We start from the raw sequence: 25,728 nt of genomic DNA on the forward strand, positions 1-25,728 counted from the left end.
GGAAAAGATGACTATTACCGGAAAGCTATATATCAACAAGTTGGTCAACAACAACAACAAGAACCGCAGGTGGCTTAGGTAGAAAAGTGATTGAGGATACAAAGAGAGCATGTTTGGGGAATCAAGAAAGTTTTAACTGGAACAAGTACATTTCATCCGACAGCAAAGCATGCCTAATCAATCAAGATGATGAAAGGCTACCTGAAGGCTTTAGCTGGGATATGTTTGTTGATGAAAAAGGAGAATTTAAAGCTTTCATTGCTAAGATTGTGAAAGAACCAGACATGTTCACCGAATGGATGAAATCTATTGGAGTTAGTATGAAAAATGAAGATGAAAAGTCTGTTTCATCAGAAGAATGCTCACAGAGTTCAGATGAAAGTGTACAAAGTGATGAAAGTTCAGAAAGAGAAGTTGTCTTTGATCGAACACCATCTGATTTTGGTTCTTCAGATGATAGTTCTGACAAATCTGTGGAGTTTGATCAATCTCTGACTGATGACAGCAGTGATGATGAAGAAGAAAAACATATTAATGTTGCAAAATCCCATCTCTCTCCTGAAAGTTTTCGTTTCTATTTTGCAGATCGTTTGGAAAAAATGAAGGAGAAACGAGCTGCAAAAGAGCAAAAGGAAATGAAGTCTGAAAATGTTGCTCAAGAAGATAAGACTGTTGAAGTTGAAGAAGTTAAAAGTGTTGTAAAGGAGATTGATGAAGCAGAGAAGGTAATTGAAGCAGAAAAGGTGGTTGAAGTCGAGAAGATCATCGAAGTTGAAAAGATTGTGGAAGTCATCAGGCCATGCTCAAAGTGTATTGAATCTTGCATAGATTGTGCAGCCAAAGATGAAAAGCTGGCTGAGATAGAAAAGATGAAAGAGCAGTTGTTGTTCAATCTCAACTATGTGAAGGAGTCTTATGACGCTTTGAACAAAACAGTAACTGGTCTTCAAAAGACAAACTCTGAGAGAGAAGATTCTTTGACAATGCTGAACGCTACAATGATGTCGAAACAAAAAGCAATCAATCAATCATTACATTGAAGAAAATGTTGAACTAAAACAAGAGTTGGAAAAGGAGAAAATTGAGAATGAGAGAATCAGACGTTTGTGTTACAAAGTTATTCTAGTTCTGATTATCTTATTGATCGAATTTATCCGACTGTTGTAGGTTTCGAAGCATTCAAAGACGACAAGCCAAAGAAGAAGGATACAGGTAAGAAATCAAGTGTTACTTATAACAAGTGTCCACCTCCGATCTGGGAAGGTTATTCTCCCAGAAAGCCAAATGAGGAGCGAGTCCAAAAGGCAGTCAATATAAAGTTAAAAACCGATACAACTGATGGTTTACCAGAAAACATTGACGTCACTTTCACATCGTCTGACACTGATCATGAGTCTGAGTTAATAAAAAAGGTGGTCGATCAGGTGTTGTGTTGGATACTGATGAGGAGTCTGAGTCAAAGTCTGAGTCTGGAGGGTCAAGTTCGTCAGTCAACAGTTCAAAACCGATGGTTAAACGGGTTTACAGCAAAGAGTTTTTGTTATCAAAATCAAATTTGAATGATGAAACATTTGAAGTAGTTTATACTTTGAATGATTCTGACAAATTATATTATAACAAAGACTTTCCAATAAGAAGTGTTCGAGTTGAAATGATCAAAAAGGTTTTCAAAATGACAGAAATTAATATTTCTGAAATAAAAGATTTAAATCTTACTAGAAAACCTAAAAAATACACTTCAAGAGTTCAACAATGGTTAAACAAGAAAAAGGGTTACAATTCTGGTTCTGGTTTTCAAAAGAAACCAAACCATAATCGTAGCTACAAAAAGAAAGGTTTAGGTTTTATTCCATCAAAAACCTCTAAAAATGACAAAAGTTCTAAAACAAATACAAAATTTGTTTTAGGTGGAAGTGCTGAAGAAGAACAGAAGAAACCGTTCTGGAAGCAAACAAACCAGGAGTTTCTTGCTGAGATGAAAAGAAAAGGAACAGGAGTTTTTCATCCAAAGGAAACTCGAACCTGTTTTAAGTGCAATGAAACTGGTCATATTGCACCAAATTGTCCAAAAGTTATCAAGACAAAAAAGGGAGTTTCTGAAAAACATAAAGGAAAAGTTGTTGATGTTGAACCACCAACTGAACAGTTCAAAATTTTTGAAAATTCTATTCATGAAGTTGGTGAGTGTTCAAAGAAAAATTTTTATAAAAAGAAAGCAAAGGACAACCAAGTGTGGGTTGTTAAGAATGCTTGTGAAAAAAATGGAAATGATTTTGGTTCCACAAAGCCAGAAGAGCCACAGGTTAAGGTTGTATCTTCAAAAGATGATGTTGAAATTCCATCTTTAAAGTTTGAGAAAATTAAGCAAATGGTTGGTAAGGTGGAAATCTCAAATCATTTCTTTTCTGATCAGAAGGAATTTGATATTGAAAAAGCATTCAGTGGGAATGTTAAGAAAATTTTTGGGAAAATGATCGAGGGGAAGGCCAAAGGGGTTAAAGATTTTTATGCAACTAAAAAGGCAACTTTTAATCCAACTGAACAAGAGCTTAAAGAGTTAAACACACCCAAGGTTGGTAAGACTTGGGTGGAAATTCTTTTCCCTTGAAGTCTTAGGACTATGCCGGAGATCCCAAGTTTGTAATCATGGATCAGGAATCGGCATCATTCTTGTTATGATAGTTTTTGTGAAAGAGTTTCAATTTGTTGAAAATTTTACAAGTGATGGACTATGCCGGAGATCCCAAGTTTGTAATCGTGGATCAGGAATCGGCATCATTCTTGTTATGATAGTTCTTGTGAAAGAGTTTCAATTTGTTGAAAATTTTACAAGTGATAGACTATGCCGGAGCTTCCAGGTTGGTAATTGCGAAGCAGGAATCGGCATCTTTGATTGGTGAAAAGGTTTTGTGTAGATGTATTATTCCTACACATGGTACAGGTGTTTGTATTTTTACAAGTGGTACAGAGGTTGCTTAATTGCAAATGGTAAATCGGGGACATTAAGTTGTATTTGATTTACTATACATGATAAAAAGATGAACAAGATGATGAACCCTAATCTTCAAGTGATAAAAACAAACTTATTTTCCGGAAAAAATCATTTTGATTGAAACAAACTTAAGTGTTTTGAAATCTTAATGAGAAAATGGTTTGTTGAAAGGGGAAGTTCTAATTGTTTATGCCAAGTGGATGGCGATTTGAGGTGATTCGATATCAGGTTGTCATTTTTCTGTACAATTTGTTTTCAAATTTCTTTAATTGTGTTTGAATTTTAGGGGGAGTAAGAAAATTTCAGAAAATTCAAAAACATTTGAAAATTTGAAAAATCCAAAAACATGATAAAATCAAAAATGAGTTTTGTTGTGTAATAAGAGGAAATGATAGTACATCAGTGGACTGCCACAACATGCTAAAGAAATGGAAAGTTAATATGTGATAAACAATCTCACTGCTGATATGCCAGTAGGTTTTTATACATTTAGTAGATTGTGATGAGATATAAACCTAAAAATTCAAACTTGCTTATTTCGTGGGTAACAACTTCTTGGATATATAGGTAACCCCTGAAATCTTGTTTGAAAGGTCTCTTTTTCTGAGATACTAGGTCTTTATACTTAGTGATATCTGGGGAAATATCCCGGGACTTCTGCTGAATGGAAATTCTGACCTAGTCTCCGTATAATACTTTCCGCAAATGCTTGAAAAAGCGCAGCCCTCAGCAAATTGATGAAACAATAAAATTGATAGTCATTGCTGTTGAAACAAAAGATCCTCTAAAGGGGACACACCAAAAGTCGAAGCCGTCATCTCTTTGCGTATACGGAAGTATCGACCTGAGCTCTCACGGCCCTCGCATTATAACCCCTTTACAGATATCATCTGTGGTATACTCACATGTAAGACTGAATATTGGGATCTGGATACGGGAGTATATTCAAGTAGTGGGACACACGGATAAGTTTAAGTTCTTAAGACATTAATATTGTATCTCGGATCAGTTGAACTTTGTGTGAAAATTAAAGTGGACCTATATACTGACAATCTAAGTGAATTGTTTAGAGCTTAAAATGAAATGAAGCTTAACGGTGTTGGTGATATGTCTCAAAAACTGATATGATTCTCTTTCACAAACTCACGAAAATATTGCCTGTAAATATTTCTTTACTGCATTTATATTAAAAAATCCAAAAAGATTTTAGTGTGTTTTAGCATAAATTTTTGAAAAATCCAAAAAGATTTTTGACAACTGATATTGGAAAGCTGATTTTCAAAATTCCAAGTGCTAAACATGATGATCATGAAGTGAGGGGGAGTCTATACTTAATAAAATATGTTTTTGTGTAAATCAAACAAGTGGTTCATCATGCGTGTATTAAGAGAGAGTCTAAGTTAGTGCATTCATCTCATCTATATTTGAAAAGTGTAATATTTACTTTAAGGTAGAGTTTGTGCAGGTGTAAGTTTGAGCCAGGTGATGATCCTGAGCAGAACGAGAGCCAAGTTATGATTTTGGAACAACATCAAAGTGTTTAGAGAGCCAGGTTTCCGATACCTGAGGACTCTGAACTGAGGAATAGAGCTAGGTGATTTTGGATGAGAGCCAGACTATGATCCTGAAGCAGATGATGCTGATGAGCTGAAGGAATGCCAGCACATTGTTAGGGGGAGTCTGTTGATGCTGATAGAGAGAGTGAAGCCCAGAGACAGATCAAGACTGAAGATGCGAAGACTCGACACAGTCAGACTCGTCAACATCTGAGGGGGAGTCTGTTGGTGCATACATTTGTCGTCTTCGTCTTGTATCGAGTCTTAGATTAGGTTGTATTGATCAGGGCGCGTAGATCGAGAAAATAGGAAATTTATGTGTATTAGAGGGTGATTCCGCTTGAAAGTGGTTAGTGTACTTTCAAGCGAAATCATAAGTTCTTATTCCGCTCGAGATGTAATTGTGAGGTTTCGCTTGAACTGTTGATGCTGATTTCGCTTGAACTGATTATTCATATATTCAAGCGGAATCAAGCTGCCTATAAATAGCAGTCCGAGCGGAATCAAATGTGATGTTCTTGTATTCCATACCGAGGTGCTGCCGGTGTGAGATTTGAGCTGTAATTGTTGTGAAATCAATCAGAGAAGTGATTAAAGTGATATTCTAGCTGTTTCGTACTCAGTTTCTTGTTTTCCGCACCTGAAACTGATCAAAACTCCTCTGAACGACTCGTTTGGGTCGATACTCGATCCTACATATATATATATGTATACATTTATATATATAGCAAATTAAATATTATTAAAAAAATAAAACAATTATTTAAAAAATCAAAAACACTATTCATGATCAATTTGTTTTAATATGTATAATAACTAGTGATTTTCCTCGCGCTATGCGGCGGGAATTCGTTCAGTATTTGTTCGGTTTACTGTGACACCTACAATCACTATAACAACCGAAAGAGAATACCGAAAATTAAGTCATGGTATACCCAAACGTATATCACGTATATCGACACATGTTTTACATCGGTTTAAAACAATAAAATCGAATGCCAGCACTTATGTTGTCAAGTCAGAATCGCTTTGGTTCGTCAGGGTACCGACATGGTAACTACACTTGTATTTCCTATGATATCCAAAGCACACTCTAAATTCGAATCACTTATGATACTCATAAAACACTTTAAATGCAAATCAGTTGTCAGCCAATTTAATATCGGAACATTGAGATAAAGAACTAAACACATGCGCATATTCCATTTTTCTAAGTTAATGAACCTAATTTTTTAGAGAAGAATTAGATTTAACGAAAATCAAACACGTTAAAACATATATTATATATGGTATAAGTAGTATACTTAAAACTTATTATTACGATTCGCTAAACACTGTCATACTCATCTTAAACTGAACCATAAATATAATATTAAAAATAGATAAATGGAGACTGCCTCTGATCAGAAATTAAAAGAAAAATTGGTTCATGTTACACTCATCTCAAGTTGAACCATAAATATGTATTATAAAAAAGCTAAAAATAACTAAATGGAACGTGAATGCATCTGAGAAATGAAGAAAAGACTGGGTTGCCTTTGGGTCTGAGACAATCCAAGTATGAAAACAATAAGGATGAGTGAAAAAGAATTACTTAAAATTTATTCACCTATTTGCTAATGTTAATCAAAGGTTTCTACTAATATATATAAATACATATATATATATATATAATTATAATAATAATAATAATTAGATTATAGGTATTTATTTTATTGTTTTTGCTATAGTACCAAACCGAATATGTATTTTTATTGTTTTCATGTTTGATAACAGATACTCTTTGATCGTATGTTAAAAATTATATTATATGAGAAAAGAATATGTTTAAAATCAATTACAGTATTAAGACAATTAAATAATGAAATTATATAAAAACAATATTAAAAAGGCAAATTGGATTTAAATAATCCCAACTCACTGTTATTGGCCAATAATAATCCCAACTCATCTAATCACCAATAATAATCCGAACTATTCACTTTTTTTTGTAAAATACTCCCAGTTAAAAAAACACTAACTAGGTTAAAAAATTGTTGATGTGGCTTGCCACGTCACCTGCCACATCAGCTGCCACGTCATCAAAATATGCCACATTGACTGCCACATCAGCTGCCACGTCATCAAAATATGCCACGTGGCAAGCCACATCAGCAATTTTTTAACCTAGTTAGTGTTTTTTTAGCTGGGAGTATATTACAAACAAAAGTGAATAGTTCGAATTATTATTGGTGATTAAATGAGTTGGGATTATTATTGGCCAATAACAGTGAGTTGGGATTATTTAAATCCAATTTGCATATTAAAAAAACAAAATTAAACTACTGTTCATCAAAAGTTTGTATTAATATAGATAATTATTCACCTATTTGCTAATGTTAATCAAAGGTTTATACTAATTTATATAAATATAATACATATATATATAATTATAATAATAATAATAATAATAATAATTAGATTATAGGTATTTATTTTATTGTTTTTTCTATAGTACCAAACCGAATATTTATTTTTATTGTTTTTGTGTTTGATAACAGATACTTTGAGCGTATGTTAAAAATTATATTATATGAGAAAAGAATATGTTTAAAATCAATTACAGTATTAAGACAATTAAATAATGAAATTATATAAAAACAATATTAAAAAACAAAATTAAACTATTGCTCATCAAAAGTTTGTATTAATATAGATAATTAGTGATATTTCCCCGCGCTTCGCGACGGGGATTAAGTCGGTATCAATTTGGTTCGTTAGAGTACTTGCACTCAATATAGTAATTGAAAGAGAAAGCACTACATCGATCGAAAACAAAGAAAAAACATATATGTTGTTCAGTTGATATCTGTTCAGTTCGCTTGCATTTTATATTTATTTTATTTCAACATTACGATATTTTTTTTATAACGGATATTTTGCCGCTACCGTACCAAGCCCAATCGAAACCAATTGAACAACATTTGTATCAGTGCCAATATTTTTTTATTTTTAGTTTTTTTGCTTTCAATAAAGTGATACTGTATCGCCACCATATTGTACCGAACATCATCGGTATCAGTACACATTCCGTTTTATTGTTTTCTGTTTGATAACAGATACTTTGATCGTATCTTAAAAGTTATATGAGAGAACAAAATATACTTAAATCAATTAAAGTAATAAACCAATAAAATAATAAAATCTTAGAAAAAACAATATTAAAAAAAATCAAAAACAATTGTCCCCTCTTTTTATTTCAACATTACGATGTATACTTTTTAAATGGATATTGTGTCGCTGTCATACCAAATTCTATCAAAACCGATTGAATAACATCTGTATCCGTATCAATATTTATTTTTAGCGTTTTTTTCTTTTGATTAATTAATATCGTATCGCTACCATACCGTACTGAACAAACTGGTACTTTGACGTATCTTAAAAGTTATATAAATATATGTTTAAATCAATTAAACTAATAAAACAATATAATAATAAAAACCTAGAAAAAGCAATATTAAAAAAATCAAAAAACACTGTTGATGGCATGTTTCTGTTTCTATTAACTAGGTTATTTGACTGCGCGTTGCGGCGGTAAATTACCGCGAGCATTGGATTAGTATCGGTTTGGTTCGTTACAATACCGATATGATACATGTACTCCGTATAGAAATCAATCGACTGAAAACGAAAAAAATAAACACAGGTACTGACACCAATGTTCAAACAGTATTGATTAGTTCAGATCGTCACAATATTGATTATCATTATCCATATATCGTCGCAAACAGAGTTTGTATAAGCTAAAAATTATCCAAACCATAAAAATGAATATCGGTACAGGTACCGATTTGTTCGTTTGGTTTGTTATGGTATAATAACGATACGTTGCCAGTTTATCAAAAAGTAAAAAAGAATAAAAATAAATAGCGGTATCGATACAGATGTTGTTCAATCGATTCGATACGTTTTGGTATATTAGCGAAAAAAAACTTTATTACAATGTTGGAAAAAATAAACACATATTATTAGAAAAAAAAATAAAATAAATGATGAATAACATAATAAATAAATAAATCCTTCAAAATAATAAATTATCATTCATTGTCGGTTTTGCTTCGGTTTGGTACATCTGCAACATAGTATCCATTTTCAATAAAAGTTATATTGCAATATTAAAAAACGTTGTTGAGGATTTGAATTTTTTTTAAAAATTAACAAACACAAATTATTAAAAAAATTAAATTAAATGGTGAATAAAATATTATTTCAAAATAAATAAATGCTTGAAAATAGAATAAAAAACAAAGAAGCAATTCAAAAATAAAATATTAGATCACTGTTCATCAACACTTGCAATTCATATTATAATAAAATAATAATAATAATAATAATAATAATAATAATAATAATAATAATAATAATAATGTTCATCAACACTTGCAATTCATATATAATAATAATAATAATAATAATAATAATAATAATAATAATAATAATAATAATAATAATAATAATAATAATGATGATGATGATGTTGGTGTTGACAAGTTAAGGGACTCTATAAATCAGCAATACTAGCTTACAGGTATATTTTAGAAAATAAATGTTTTTGTTTCCATATTTGTTTTTTTTAACAGCGAAACTTCTAAAAAAAATATAGAAAAAGGGCCGGTAAGAAACTGGAACCCCAGGTTACAGAATTATATCTCAGATATTGAAATCACATCACCTATCCATGCTAATTTATCAAGTTGATATCTCCATGCCACATAACTTATCTTAAGGCAACTTTGACATTTATTTTTTATATACCAACTATTAATGATTTGATCATTCATGATCAACTTTGATTTTATTTTCTTGCTAATTTATCAAGTTGATATCTCCATGCCACATAACTTATCTTAAGGCAACTTTGACATTTTTATCCTATATACCAACTATTAATGATTTGATCATTCATGATCTTTTGCACTAGCTAATAATGCAAAGTAACTCTTTTTAACACATCTCACTTCTAATTAGGCTAGAAATAACATTATGCATTTTTTCTATGTGGCTTTTTGTTACTGAACAAGAAATTATGGGCCTACCTTAATTACAGGTATGTATATGTTCTTTTACTCCATCTAGAGGCTTAACTTTTAGTTAGTGGGTTATAATTAGTTAAAAAAGAGAGATTGCATGCTTAAAGAGATTGTATGCTTAAAGAATATATTTTGGGCATCTTTTGACTTTATTAACCCATTCACCACATTTCACCAATTGACCAGTCTAAGATAGAAGATAACTCAGTTTGACCCATTATAAACTAACGGGTAAACATTCTCATCATGAACACTCTTGTCGTTTGGTGATGGCAATTCTGACAACTAGAGGTATTGAAAAAACTACCCAATCTTTGGCTAAAGAGCTTAAAGTGATGTCAAAAGAAGTGAATTTGTGTTTTATTAATTGCTCTTACGTCTTTTATAGCTATAGTTATGAGATCTAATCAATTTAACATTAAATGTGAAATTTCATGTTGAATATAGTGAGTTGGTTGATGCGACGATAACAAGCAGTAAGTGCAGAGAACTATGAAGTGGAAAATATGATTGCTTAGAAAGGGTTAACACGATGATTATTTTACTCACAAACAAGATTGTGTAAGAGATTCACGAACGTAATGAAGTTTTGAGGTTCTTTTCAAACATTTATTAATTATTTGTTTTGTATGTTTGATATTTAGACCTAGGTTGACACTTATTAGACTTTTGTTTGCAAACATTGGAATATTTGGAAGATTGATTGAACTTTTTAATTGAAGTGATTATACTATGATTTCTATATTTTACAATTTTCTTTTTATTTTTAATGAAAATATATAATATTTGTAATCAATAAAAATTCATATAACAAATGTCAATGGCATTTAATTTTATGTGATTTTGTGGCAAAAAAAAATATGTGTCATTAGAAGCCCAAAAGTTTGTAGTGGCAGATAAAAAAATGCCACTAAAAACCTGAAGACTTTGTGCGGCAGATCGAAAAAGTGTCACTAAAAGGCTTAGCGTCAGAGCTTCTAGTGGCACATTTTTTTGTGTGCCACACATTCCTACAGGTGTCTTTAGTGGCACTTTTTTGTTGTTTTCTGACACTTTTTGTATGTCACTAAATGACATTTTTTAGTGTTAACTGATCACACACATCTGCACATAGTATAGATTAGCCACACCATTGCAAACACATATATAACAAATATCAAATTGTTCTCATTGATTAACATTGTAAAACACTACACAGTACACAAACATTGCAATTGGAAACAATATACATAAATGGAAAAATTTTGAGATGGTTTGTGTATTCATAAAAAAAATGACAATATCAATTAAGTAACCAAATTTAGAAAGTGAGGTAGTGTGCTCTTCAAAATAGTAAGTTTTAGATTGAAGATCTTGGAATAACTATCAGTATCCTTGGTTTAGAAAACAAGATTCCAGATTATAAAGTATACATGAACAAGTGCAAATGTAATGAATAAACGATGAAAACAGTAAATAAAGATGAACACAAGCGATTTGTCATGGGAAAAGCCCTTGATATCTATGAGAGATGATCGACGGCACAAAAACCCCGGAAGCTGGAAACTATCGAGCTCCGGTATTATTGATATTCGAAATATTACAAGTATAGAGCATGATCGAGCGATTGCTAAGTGTTACACATCGTATTGCGAGTTTGTGTGACTATGTAAGTGTGTAAAAGTGAGTCCTGTGTCGACCAGATTGCTCTATTTATAGTACAAAACCACAAACAAATCCTAGTTATCTCTACGATATTTTCTGGATCCTCAGTAGACTCAATCAATCTTCCAGGTGACCATTACGGACGAGTTTAATTGTTCTCCCACATGAAAATTAACCACAATTCCTAGCCTTCAGCCTTTGACTCAATCATACATCCGTTACATCATCGAAAGTAATAGCACACCATAAGGGGATACGGTGTGGTTGCGAGATGGGGGCGGCAAACCCGTTTGCCGCGCGGCAAACACCGCCACCGACCAAGTTTGGTCGCGGCAAAAGTTGTAAAGCGGCGAGGCATTACCGAAGCGAGAAGAAGAAATTGGAAAAAGGGGGGGCCACTCCAACGGTCATATGACCGTTTAAAAAAAAAATTAATTTTTTTTTTAAAATTAAACTATATATATATATCACAAACCATTTAACCAATTCCTTCATACAAACCAATTCCTTCTAAAGGTTTACCTTACAAAATGGCGGATGAACTCCCGTTATGGTTCCCACCCATGAGTAGCGACGATTCATCCGATAGTAGCATTCTTTTTTTTCAAAATCTCATCGAAGAAGCCGAACTTCAAGATACCGGCACATCTAACCGAAGGAGATATATTGAACGTCAACGTGAGGAGGGGCATGAGACACTCATGGCGGATTATTTTGTCGAAGACCCGAAGTACAACGAAGATATCTTTCGGCATAGGTTCCGTATGTCGAAACGTTTGTTTCTAAAAATTGTGTCCGATGTGGAAGAGAACGACCCGTGGTTTGTAGAGGCCCCCGATGCGCGAGGTAGGAAGGGCTTTACGCCCTTGCAAAAGGTGACATCGGCTATTAAACAGCTCGCAACTGGAAACACTCCAGACGAGAACGACGAGTACTTGCATATGGCCGAAAGAACTTCCCGCGAGTGCCTAGAATATTTTTGTGACACGGTTTGCAAAATATATGGTCCAGAGTTCTTACGTAGACCGACAAGCCACGACATGGCACTTTTATACCAAGCTCATAAGGAAAAACATCACCTTCCAGGTATGTTCGGTAGCCTTGATTGCACCCATTTTGTTTGGCGTTTTTGTCCGACAGAGTATCGAGGCCAATACATGCGAGGAGATCATAGATATCCGACTATTATGCTCGAAGCGGTTGCTTCTCAAGACTTATGGTTTTGGCATGCTTTTGCCGGTCCACCGGGTTCTCAAAACGATATCAATGTTCTACAACAATCTCCGTTATTTTTAACGGAACGAAATGGAACCGCGCCAAAATGTCCATTTTACGTTAACAACCATTTATACAAACGTGGTTATTTGCTCGTGGATGGAATCTACCCTTCGTGGTCCGTGTTTGTGAAGTCGATCCCTTACCCTCACGAAGTAAACGAAAAGAAATTCAAAAGGCAACATGAGGCGGCAAGAAAAGACGTCGAACGGGCTTTTGGTGTTTTGAAGGGGAAATGGGGTGTATTGAGTCGACCGATGCGAGCAAGATCGGTTAAAAAAATTAGGAATGTCGTGTACACGTGTATTATTTTACACAACATGATTTTGAAAGACGATGGAAAGGCGATAGCACCGGTGCACATTCGGGATCCTCCGGTCGAGCCGGCTCTAGACGATACGGTGTTGGGCGAGTTGTTGAATGAAGACACCCATTGGAGACTCAAACATGATCTCATAGATCATCTCGCAAGTCAAGATTTACCCCATCTTTTGGCCGATTCCGACGAAGACTAGTTTAAATTGTTTCATGCTAATGTAATTTTATTGTTTTTTAATTTAGTGTAACTTTGATGTTTTTAATTTAATTTATGAAACTTTATTGTTTTTAATCTATTTATATTAAATTAATTATTGCCAAAAAAAATAATAATAAAAGTTTACCACTTCAGCAAGTGTTTAAACCAATGCCAACACTTTTCAGCAAAGTTTAAACACTTTTGCCTAATTGACATGGCGCGCTCTGATTGGTCGGTTTTTTGTTTTGCCACTTTAAAGTGTTTAACCACTCCTTATACCCTAAGTAAGGATCCGGAATCGTTTTGTTCACTTGCATTTTGTTAGGCGTGTTAGGATAAACATAGGCGCGCACACACACGTATTCTTGAATCATTTAACACTTAATAATTTGTCGATTTTCCGAAAAGAATATTCTTACGACAACTTGAAAATATTATATTTTTGCAATCGTCTCAAATATATATACCTATATATATATATATATATATATATATATATAGGACAATGCTAGATAGAAAACCCTAAAAATTTGAGAAAACCCTAGAAAACCCAACCTCCCGACCTTTTTTTTTTGAAAAAAATAACACATGTAATATACATGTTTTTAAGAGTTTTGAGCCAAAAAAATCAAAAAAACGCCGAGTGGATGTTTTTAAAAAAAATAAACAATTTTCAGCAACTTTCGACACTAACAGGTGTTAGACAAAAAAGTGCTGAAACTTGTTTATTTTTTAAAAAAAAAAAAACACTCGGCGCTTTTTTGATTTTTTTGGCCCAAAACTCTTAAAAACATGTATATTACATGTGTTATTTTTTTTAAAAAAAAAAAGTCGAGAGGTTGGGTTTTCTAGGGTTTTCTCAAATTTTTAGGGTTTTCTACCTAGCCCTACCCTATATATATATATATATATATATATATATATATATATATATATATATATATAGGGAGGGGCTCATGCGAGAACCACCCTTATTGTGAGAACCAATATGAACACAACCTAAAATAGCTAAAAAAAAAACCTAAAAAAACCTAACCCCCACCCCCCCCCTAAAAAAAAAAAAAAAACCTAACCCCCCCCCCTCCCAAAGCTAAATGCTAAAAGCTAAAACCCCCAAAAAACCTAAACCCCCCCCCCCCCAAGCTAAAATGCTAAAAACTAAACCCCAAGAAACCTAAAAAAATTTAAAAAAAAATCTAAATTTTTTTTTTATTATTTTTTATGCTCAAATCGCTACTTTTAGTGGAAAAAAATATATTTTTTTAAAATTTTTTTGGCTTCGAAAAGTAGCGATTTTTATATAAAAAATATTAAACAAAAATTTTTTTTTGTGTGATTTTTAGCTATTTTTAGGCATTTTTGGTGTGTTCACATTGGTTCTCGCGGTTCTCACAATAAGAGGTGGTTCTCGCATGATTTTCTCCCTATATATATGTATACTAGTCGTTTACCCGCGCGATGCGGCGGGAAACATATCACTTAGGTTGGTGAGTTTAGGGCGGGGCGGTTCGGTTTTGAGCCATAATCAAAACCAAGTTCATGATGCAACGGAAAACACAACACTTATTCATAAGCAACTACTGTTTGATTATTAAACTTGTAGCTTTGAGAATGATTATTAGTTTCAACCATCTTTATCTAAATTCAAATTTTGATTAAAATTAAGTTGAAATAAAAGAATACATACATTCATACCAAGCCATACTGCATTATTATTACTTTTGTAATAAAAATGATGAGTTTTCAGATCGGTTAAACCGAAGTTGAAGTTGACTAACAGTCCAAGTCCTTCCATGTGGAAGGAAGTGATGACCATTCCTTTAAACCGTCAAACCATTGCGCCATGAGCAACAACATTTATCTAGGATTCGTGGTGGTTTGAAACAAGCTTGAAGGAGGGTATCCTCCAAGGACTTGCCTCCTCCCACACCAAGTAGCCTAAGATTGGATAGTGATTTGAAACAGGCTCGAGTCAGAATGAGTTTGATCGTAACAAGTGATTTTAAATACGCGTCGGCCAGTCGCACCAATTCGGTTACCAGGTGCTAAATCATTTTGACCCTGAGGTACAAAGTACAAGGTTTTAACCCCCAAGGTCTAATGCACAAGTTACATCAAACTGATCAAACTGATTAATGACGATCAAATTCATTATACTGAAATCAAAAGTTTACATTTCAAATTGTAGTTTGGTTTGTAATAACACATATGAACTTTAACATCTTGGGCAACTTTTCCTCCAATCTAGCCGCCATGGTGACATTTTTCCGCCACCATGTCTCGGTAGTTTATGTTTTAGATAACGGGGATCGCATTCGGGTCCCAATTGTCATCAAGGTGGGACCCGTAGTTCCCCATCATCCAAAACGGCCATTTCATGGTGTGCATGGTGAACCCTTTTACGTACATGTCCTTCACGAACCCACCTCTTCCGACACCGGTTTTGATCCGGACTCCTGACTTGGAGTTGATGGCTACGTCTTCGGCTCGGACGTCTTGAATGCCGCCCGACATTTCACTTCCTAAAGCAATGACCGCAGTCGTTGGTGAAATGCACGTGAGCCGTCAGATTACAAGTTGTTGGGTCTGCATACCGTATGCGATCCCGTACTCGTCCCAACCGCTCTTCACGGCTACACAATTGTCCCCGGACACAATGTAACCGTCCTCGATTCGTGTATTTGTGCAAGAATCTGGAAGAATAGAAGTTCATTCAAGTCTGTCAAACATATTACTCTTTGACTTTGATATTAAGCTTAGTTAATTTACATTACTTTAAGAAAAAGAATTTAGTTAGATAATTATTAAAAATATTTGTCGCAAACTTTACCAAGATCATATTTTTTAATCTCGAAAGTGAAAGCATTATTCAAGTCAAACGTACTGAGTTTGACTTCGAAGATAATCCGAGTTAACTCGATCAAAATTTCAGAAAATTGAGATGCGTAGTCTACGCGTCATAGACATGTCTAATAGAGATGTGCATGGGATGGTTTGGTTCAGTTTTAAGACCCCACCAAAACCGAAAGCGAAATTTTCGGTTATTAGTTATTTATTAACCATCGGTTTTCGGCTTTTAACACACGGTCGGTTTTATGTCCAGTTAACCAACAACATTTTAAAATTTTTAAACTAAGAAATTTAACTCTTAAATTCAAGCGATTCATAAGTAATTTGTTAAACAGTTGGGCTATATGTATAATTGGTTCGGTTCGGTTAATTCAGCTATGCGGCTATGCCACACACCAAAACCATAAGTCATAACTTTCAGTTAATCTGTTGTGACTTAACCGAACCATCGGTTAGAAGTTCGATCCGGTTAAGTCAGCTACAATTTGGTTAATTCGGTTATTCACTTATTTGTTCACCCCTACTTGCTATTTAGCAACAAAAAGTACCTTCCAACTCCGTTAAAGACTTCATGGAAAGAACTTGCAATAGATCCTCAATAGCTTCATTTGATAAATCAACCAACTTCAGCTCTTTCTTGATCTCCTCCATGGGTATTTTCCCCATCTTTTTCCAATTAAAATAAATCATTTAAAAACAAAAACATACAAAAGCGGATCCAGTTCTGCATTTAAGTGCTGACCTTATCTATGATGATGCAAGCTTTGGCAAACGAAGCTTCTGGTACAGAATACAAACTTAGCACTTCCTGTAGAACCTGTGGTGAAAGAAACAAAACAGATTCAATAAAAATGTCATAATTACAGCCAAATAAATGAAGACAATCTGACACCTTTCTGCTAGATATCTTGAAGCCAACATCTTTAGCAGTTATCCCAATCCGCTTGAAAAATGTAACAATAGATGAGATTAGCTCAGCTTCTCCCCATCAAAAAACAACCAACAGTTGAGCATGTTTAATATAAAGGGCAAATGCTAGATAAGAGTATCTAATCATACGATCAAAAGAGAAAAACTGATTCCCTAAGAGTATCTAATCATACGATAGGGAGAAGCTGAGCATGTTTAATATAACGGGCAAATGCTAGATATTTTTCCTTCCACCAGGCCCGGAGATTATCAGACGCCCCGCTAACGGGCTTCCAGTTTTCCGGAATGATTCCGTAAACAAACCCTTGAGCCTTGCAAACTTCCAAGATTTTAAGCATGTACTTCAAGATCCCATCTTGGGCACACGACATCTTCTTGCGTCGCGCTCTAAGTAGTTAATGCAGTAAAATATCGGATATCGGTTAAGGACCGATATTTGAGATATCGGTTATCGCGGTCGGATATCGATGGGATATCGGTAATTTTAATTTCATGCTAAATTTATATATATAGCAATTTAACACTAACAATTGTAATAAGTAAGAACTGACTAAGACTTAAAACACTAACATTTAACAATACCAACTTACAATTAAGACTTAAAACACTAATAGCAGCAATAAGAAGAAAAATGAACGGTAGAAATAAGAAGAATGGTACTGATATCGGGAAAATCGGTGACTTATCGATCAAATATCGGTCCTATATTGGTCAAATATCGGACAATATCGCTGATATTATCGGTACCGATATTCTGACCAATATTTTGTACCGCTATCTCGGTAGAGGACCGATAACCGATATATCACTGATATATCGGTTGATATATCGGGATATTAACTACATAGGTCGCGCTTGTTCTTGAGACTGACGTTGTTTGGTGTTATCGACGTCTTTACCTTTGCTTTGATCTTTGAGCCACCTTAAAAGCATCCGGTCTCGCCGCATCCTCCTTTCAAGCTCATCAACGTCCATTTCTTCTCACTGTAATCTTCCTCCATGGGTGCGTCTTGTTCGGTTTCTGGAGCCCGTTCTCCATCGCAGTTGGGAGCCGAAAGGAAATCAAGATTTCGTAAAATCCCATTTCTTCGAAGATCCCCATGGATCACAATGAACCCAAATCAAGAAAGTATGCAATTAATACCACCTTAATTACTCACAGGATCATCAACCGTCATGCGAATATACCTTCTATCCTGAAAAAAACACAAAATCAACTTAGAAATTACATCATTCATGATTTATCTAATAGAACCATATTAGTTCTGATAAGAGTAATAATCAAAATCATATCTAATCTTCTTAGGCTTGAAATTTTCAGCTTTAAGGCCCGAAAACTATGAAACGAACACCATGAGACTAAACTATAGATTTATGAACAGCAGACAACTAAACTAAACATAATGAACATTAAAGTATCAAACTTTATCTTAAAAATGGTCTTTTAAAGATTTATTTGTTCGTATTTGTTTCGATTATGATCAAAAGATTCTTTTTATTGTACAAACTTAACAGAGAAAAACAAAAAAAAAACACACATAAACACACCTAAACACACACACAAACATAAAAATAGCAAAAAGAGCAGTCAGATCACCTGTTTGGAATAAAATCCCAATCAAAAGTAGTTTTATGAACTACAACAGAGCAGATATATAAAAGTTTACACTTTAAATTCACAGATCTAATAAAAAAGTAGAAAAAATAAACAATCTATAACAGCATAACAACTTGCAAATTTAATAATTCTGTCATAAAGGGTTTAATCAACAATCAAACAAACAAAAAAAGACTACCCCCAATTCAAATTCAACATCAACACCTAATCGGATTCTGTACAGGTAGACTAACAGTAACAATACCCAGATCAATTTCACAAAATTGAAGAAAATAAATGATTTACTGGTGTTGGGGCCTAGCAGCACCTCCGCCTTCTACTTCTGAAAAAAAAACAGCAACCAAAGTCCCCTATTTTACCTGAAATTGAAGAAAATAAATGATTTACTGGTGTTGGTTCTTACCTTGTTGTTATAGAAAGCTTGTTTATGCCATATATCTCCGGAATCTCTACTTACCAAACCCTTGTTTTCCTAAACTTGAGCATGCAGTCGCGAATTCCAACCAAAACCTCATCAATAATCTAGTCATCGCCACCAGATCTATATGAAATCCAGCGGTAACCATCTCCGTTTTTGTCGGAACCCTAGATCTTAACACCCTAATTGTCACTGCCGCTGTTCAACCTTGTAACCAAAACCAAAAAGAGAAAGCTAGTGATAAATTATAAGATTAATCTTAACAAAGAATCAAAATTGGATGAAACTGTACCGAAAGTGAAATTTGAGAGGAGGTGACGGTGCCGAAAGTGCCACGTGCGAGAACAAACCTGCAAATCGGTGGGGATTTCTTCAAATCAATGTTCATGAGCTGCGAATCGAATGGGATTTCTTCAAATCATCGGTGTTCAACACAAAAGGGAAAAAGCCTGAGATTTAGGAGAAAAGAGGAAAAAGCAAGAGAAAAGGAGAGAGAGGCGTGATTAGATGAAGAAAAGATAGATCTGACAATCGGTGTTTGAATTTTGAAATCCCGCCCACAAATTAGATATCCCGCCCAAGAGTTCTGCATGTGTTGAAAAGGTACTTTCAACACATTTGTGCTTGAGATGTTTGTACAATGTGCTTCAAATGGTTGTAAAGTGGCAAATGACCATTTTTGTCCTTCCTATATGCTTATTAAGGTAGTATATATATATATATATATGGTTGTAAAGTGGCAAATGACCATTTTTGTCCTTCCTATATGCTTATTAAGGTAGTATATATATATATATATATATATGGTTGTAAAGTGGCAAATGACCATTTCACACACACACACACACACACACACACACAAAAATAATAACCCATGAATTGTCTCAGTGAGTGAAAGATTTGTCCCCGGGTCTACGTTGAAATATCAAAACATTTCCTCATGACCACTGCAGTTGCTTCACAAAACAAAAACTTTTGCAATCTTATTGACTAACTGACCCCAACAGCACTATCACCAAGGATAAAAAGCACAAGATTGATCATAAAGATGGAAATAAGATTTCTATGCAAATTTGCAATATTATTGACAAACTGTTGAATCCTTGCAGGACATTTAGTAGTTAATCTCAGTTCAGAATCATGGATCAAGCCGAACATGTATTTTTTGCTTCTACCATGCGTGGTGGAAACAATATTCAACATTATTAATAGTGATTACAGGTCCATATATCTCATATTCAAATATAGAAAGTAGAGTATTAAACAGTTCTTGTTCACAGGTTAGTGGGTCAGAGATGAAAATTTAACATGCGCAGTGGAAACAATATTCAATATTATGAACACGACCCATTTACCCGAAGTTTTTATTTAATATTAGTACTTTAAATTTTCAAATTTACAACTAAACGTACAAACATATATAGACTAATTACGTTAAATTATAAAGCATGATCCTCATTTCTTTTTATCGTTTATTTTTTTCCATAATATACTTGCTTACTTTAACTAACACAAAACAAAATTTTGTAACTTTTTTACAAATTAAAGTATTTCTACTTGAAGGTGACCCAAAACAATTTAGTCTTGTTCGATTACATTAAAAGAGACTATTGTTACCTGATAAAATATGAGTTGGGTTGAACCCGCGAACACTCCCCGTTTAGCACCCCTAGATTTGTCTTTGTTGCTTCTTATATTGCACCTTGGATTCTCTTGAAAGGGCGTATAAATTTCAACTTTTCAACATTTACCTTTTATTCAACCAAAAGACCATCAATGCAAATATGCCCTTGATAATTAAAACGACAAAAGGCTTGTTAAGATTAGATGAAACCTTTTGGTAAAAAGGATTTAAAAAATTCAACAATCAAGAAACTCTATACGGTGAGAATGCAACAGACAAACTTTAAATATAACATTATAGTATGTCAATTAAGATAATATGTCAAACTAATGTTAATTACCTCAAAGCTAAGTTACAATATCAATCTGAACTTTAAATAATATATTGATGTTTAGGGGGAGGATTTAAGAAAACATAATGGAACTCAACAAGCACTATATATGCATATGAAGGATGAGGCGGCTATGACTATGAAGAGCCGCAAAAGATTTGTACTAAACTGATGACTTAAGTCTTAACGATCAATTTGAAAATGAAAGCATAAATGTTAACTTACAGCAAAGGGATTAACATTATCGCCATCGTCAAACAGATTATGATATAACATCAAGCAGGGTTCGATTATAGCTAAATCGTATTGGAATCCATCGAAAGTCCATAGCCTTTTTAACAGATTAGACGACAACGATTGAGGGATACCGAATGAAATAAATGTCAACTGAGAAATGCATTCGAAATTTAAGATTGCCAGAAATCAAAAGCGTTAACCTACCTTTCGAAATTATCTGAAGTCCATAGCCTATCGTATAAACCCCATTCAAATAACATACTTAAATAACAATTAGAAGGGTGGTTATACACTTATGTTTTATGTAAATGATGCATTTGAATGGGGTTAAACATGTTATGCTTATTTCACAATTCTGGTTTCTTTTTCTTTTTAACAGGTTATGTTTATTTCTAATGGGTCAGTAGAAAAAAATCTAAAAAAGAAACCTCGATTTACCTATCTATTTTTGGCATCCTTGACCACTATGGCATTCCAAAGAGCACACAATCTGTAACTGCACTGGTTTTTGACCATCAGATGAACTCTTGGAGTCACCTGAATCAATTTAAAGCTTGATCAAAACTCTTCACAAGTATGATTACTGGTCTAATTTCTAAAAAACACTTCTTTAAATATCCAAATATAACTTATTGCCAAATTTTTGAAACTCATACTTGAATCCAATCCCTAAATACACTAAGTTCTAAAAAATAAGCTCCTATAATTTGTATAATAGTTAATAATAACATATAACTTTATAAAATTGCACAAAGAGATGAAATTTTAGGACCTTACCTAATCAAGCATAGATCTAACCTAATCGAACAATTTTAGGACTATTCGTCTAGCTTAATTGAACAGTCTCAGGCTCTCAGCAATAAAAAAATAGCAAGCATCACAATCGCATAAAGATCAGTAATTGGAAACCCTAACCTGTTGCACCTAATAGCAAGCATAACAATCGCATAAAGATCAGTGTTTGCCTTCAATGTTTGCCGCAACCTGAATCGGAACGGGCGAACCGATTTCTCTTCGCTAGGGTTTGGACTCTGTTTGTCTCAGCAAGATGGACGACAGAGTTTGTATTGAAGAAGACGAAGTTAAGAGGTTGAAATCGTGAGCGGCCTTGGGTGTTTTGAATATCTGAGTGAAAGAGGAGAATCGCCGTAGATGATGCTGGAGTGGAGATTAGGGTGTCGAGTGAGTGATAAAGAAAGGAACTTGCCATGTGTAATTAATTATACATTATACACTCTATAAATTATACATTATACACTCTATAATTAGCAACATCTTTAGGCTTAGGGTAGTTGTACCCTTGGCTTTGGATGGTTTTAAAAAAAAAATAAGAATTTTTACTTTTCAACCCAATTCTTTCTATTTATTGCAAATTTCACTTACAAAATTGATTTTATTCACCTTAAAGCCAAAACTTTTCTTCTTTTACAATTTAACCTCACAATTTTCCTACTTTTAATCTTTTGCAAATTTTTGATTTATGTTTCGTACTAAATTTTACGAGTTACTACGGAGCAACGTGCTTGCGTGGTTTAACGTTTTTACGTTTTGTTCATAATTTTGCGAGTTAACACGGCACAGCGTCTATGTGTAGTTCAAGGTTTTTACGTCTATTGTTTTTCATCTTACAGGTTCGTCACGACGCGTGGGTCATTTATCAACTTAGTTATTAAAATTAAAACACTATAAAGAAGCTAACATATTTATGCATATATGTGTTGTTATCTTGGCTTTATGGATTTTCAAAGAAAAAATGATTATGTATATGGTTGTTGTAACCTTGGCTTTGAAGGTTTTTCAAAAAAAAAATGATTTTTTTACTTTTAAAACTTTTTTACGTCTATTGTTTTTCATCTTACAGGTTCGTCACAACGCGTGGGTCATTGATCAACTTAGTTATTAAAATTAAAACACTATAAAGAAGCAACATATTTATGCATATATGTGTTGTTATCTTGGCTTTATGGGTTTTCAAAGAAAAAATGATTATGTATATGGTTGTTGTAACCTTGGCTTTGGAGGTTTTTCAAAAAAAAATGATTTTTTTACTTTTAAAACTTTTTATATTTTGCAATCTATCCTCACAACTTTTTTTTACTTACAACTTTGGTCCTTTATAGTTTTCATTTTCTACAAATTTTTCGCTTTATACTTCGTTCTAAATTTTGTGACTTAACATATCGCAACGTGCGTCTTTGGTTTAACGTTTTTATGTTTCGTTCTAAATTTTACGAGTTAACACGACTCAGCGTACGTGTGTGGGCGAACGTTTTTACATCGTCTATTTTTTCCCCGTTTGACAGGTTCAACATAACGTGCGGGTTCTAAATCGACTTAGTTATAACTAAAGAATCCCCGCCGCATTGCGGCGGGTCGTAATTCTAGTTTTGTTTGAATAATGAATGGAGAAGGTTCCACTTGATGACAAAATAGAGTAGGCTTATGTATAAATGACACATAAGCAAATAACTTTATTGTGTTAGAATATATATATATATATATATATATATATATGGAGAGGATCATGAGAAAACTACATATAAATAAGAAAACTAGAAAACTAACTAAAAAAGCCTAAAAACATACCAACTTTTTTTACAATCTTTTTTATAAAAAATCGCTATTTTTATATATAATTTTTTTTTTTAAAAAAAAACTTGTACTGCACATTTGCATTATATGTGTACTACACATATGCATTACATACTTAAAATTAGCTTTTGAGTTTAGTTTAGCTTTTAGGGTTAGGTTTTTTGGAGGTTTCGGATTAGGATTAGGTTTTTGGCTGTGTGGGGATGGGGGTTTAACTTTTTGGGGGGTGGGGGTTAGATTTTTCGGGTTTATGTTTAGAGTTTAGTTTTAGGTTTTCGGGAAGGGGGGGCGATGTGTTTAGGTTTTTAGGGGTGGGGGTTGGGGGTTTAGGCTTTTGGTGGGAGGGTGAATTTAGGTTTTTAGGGGGTGGGGTGGTGGGTTTAGGTTTTTGGGGGGTGTCGGTGGGGGGTGGGTTAAGTGATTTACATACATACATACATACATACATACATACATACATACATACATACATACATACATACATACATACATACATACATACATGTTGATGCAGATTTTGTGTCCGATGCTTGTCGAATAGATTAGTTATTATTGTACGCTGAATTTGTAATAGTTAGTGAAACGGTCTATCGAACGTGTATAGACCCGCTCGTTTGAAGTGGTCAAACGAGAGGGTTATTCGGTTGACCGTGTGTGTTTGCTAGACAAATTATGGTTGTATAATGTTTGGTGTCGAAGGATAAGGCATCGAAGGATTGTGTGTATATCCTTCGATGAGCTCGAAAGATATCCATCGACAGATGAAGATGGACCTCGAAGGATATGTCATCCTTCGAGGTATATGTGTATCTTTCGAAAGCTGAGTGATCGACAGATGATCTATCGATCGGTCAGTTTGATCCTTCGACCGTACAACCTGTGTTGGGTATAAATACCAACACTTTGTCATTTGCAAGACCAAGAGAGAAGGGGAGCTCATTTGAGAGTTCCCTGTGAGCTTCAGTGTGTCTGGGAGAGATCACCATTTGATCTCTCCCCGAATGTATACTCCTTTGGTATTAGTTCGGTTATCATGTAATCGGGCCGACTTGTAATGTTTTACTACCGGATTAATACAAAGTTGTTTGTTTATCATCTCTTATCTCTTCCATCTTTGAACATAATCATGAAAATCACGGGTTCGATCCCGAAACAGGGACCTACAATTGGTATCAGAGCCATGGTGCCCGATTTAGTAAAACTAACCGTTTACTAAGTCACATGTGCTCTAGATCTGTGATTTTTGTGCGTTTTTGTTCAAGATGTAAAAAATGGTGAAATTGAGAAAAACTCAGATCTGGACCCGAATATTCAGATCTGTGCTAAAACGAGTGTTGGGTTTTATGTTTTTCTCCTAAATATTCAAGTTATCATCATCAAAAATCGTTTACAAAGTGTTTTCATCGAATCTGCAAATTTACACCGTACTGTGTTCTTGATGTTCTTCATATCTTCATATTTTGAAAGATGTAAAGAACTTCGAAGGATCAACTTCCACCCACAACAACTTCGAAAGGTCAAAACAATTCCTCGAAGGGTCATCATTCACTTTCGAAGGGTCAGATCAAAAATTCGAAAGATCAGGCAAATTTTCGAAGGGTCAGATCAAAACTTCGAAAGGTCAAAGTAGCTCCTCGAAGGGTCAACCCAACTATTTTCGAAGGGTCATCTTGATATTCTTGAAAGATCAGCCCTGTTCATTGCTTTGGCTTCGAAGGGTTATCAAGAAAGATTTCGAAAGATCATCTCTATTCCTTAACAACCTCGAAGGGTCAAAACTATTTCGAAAGATCAAACAGTGGTTTAGAAAGATCATCTGTTCTTCGAAGGATCAACTATCTGTGCTTTATCTCGAAAGATCATCTGTTATTCGAAGGATCAGACATGAAGTCAGACATGAAGATGATGTTTACCAGTTGTTTATGTATCGAAAGATCCATATGCTCGAATGATATCACCGGCTGTGAATGGCGGCTGTGATGTTTTTAAAATTTAGGGTTGTTGACTTTTGAGGAGAGAGAGAGAGACTGTGAAAGGGAATGTTGGCTGCTTGTTGTGTATCGAGGAAAGTG

The 25,728-nt window shown here is 34.0% G+C and overlaps 2 protein-coding genes and 1 long non-coding RNA gene across 3 annotated transcripts; 1 reads left to right on the forward strand and 2 right to left on the reverse strand.

The window, feature by feature from the left end:
• Nucleotides 1-11,794: 11,794 nt before the first annotated feature.
• LOC110931651 lies at nucleotides 11,795-13,054 on the forward strand. The gene is made up of 3 exons (XM_022175037.1): nucleotides 11,795-12,350; nucleotides 12,405-12,532; nucleotides 12,674-13,054. Exons 1-3 carry the CDS (start codon nucleotides 11,795-11,797, stop codon nucleotides 13,052-13,054), a joined length of 1,065 nt encoding a protein of 354 aa, XP_022030729.1.
• Nucleotides 13,055-15,176: 2,122 nt separating this feature from the next.
• LOC110929195 (probable polygalacturonase) lies at nucleotides 15,177-16,849 on the reverse strand. Its single transcript, XM_035987478.1, has 4 exons — nucleotides 16,799-16,849; nucleotides 16,649-16,723; nucleotides 16,455-16,572; nucleotides 15,177-15,749 (listed from the first exon to the last, which is right to left on the reverse strand). Exons 3-4 carry the CDS (start codon nucleotides 16,570-16,572, stop codon nucleotides 15,622-15,624), a joined length of 246 nt encoding a protein of 81 aa, XP_035843371.1. The 5' UTR covers nucleotides 16,649-16,723; nucleotides 16,799-16,849; the 3' UTR covers nucleotides 15,177-15,621.
• A 3,818-nt stretch (nucleotides 16,850-20,667) lies between these two features.
• Nucleotides 20,668-22,278, reverse strand: LOC118490163. The gene is made up of 3 exons (XR_004888435.1): nucleotides 21,980-22,278; nucleotides 21,503-21,601; nucleotides 20,668-21,158 (listed from the first exon to the last, which is right to left on the reverse strand). It is a non-coding gene; the product is annotated as an uncharacterized LOC118490163 (long non-coding RNA).
• Between the last annotated feature and the right edge of the window lie 3,450 nt (nucleotides 22,279-25,728).

Source organism: Helianthus annuus, chromosome 3 (assembly GCF_002127325.2).
Source record: "Helianthus annuus cultivar XRQ/B chromosome 3, HanXRQr2.0-SUNRISE, whole genome shotgun sequence".
NCBI classification, from domain to species: domain Eukaryota; kingdom Viridiplantae; phylum Streptophyta; class Magnoliopsida; order Asterales; family Asteraceae; genus Helianthus; species Helianthus annuus.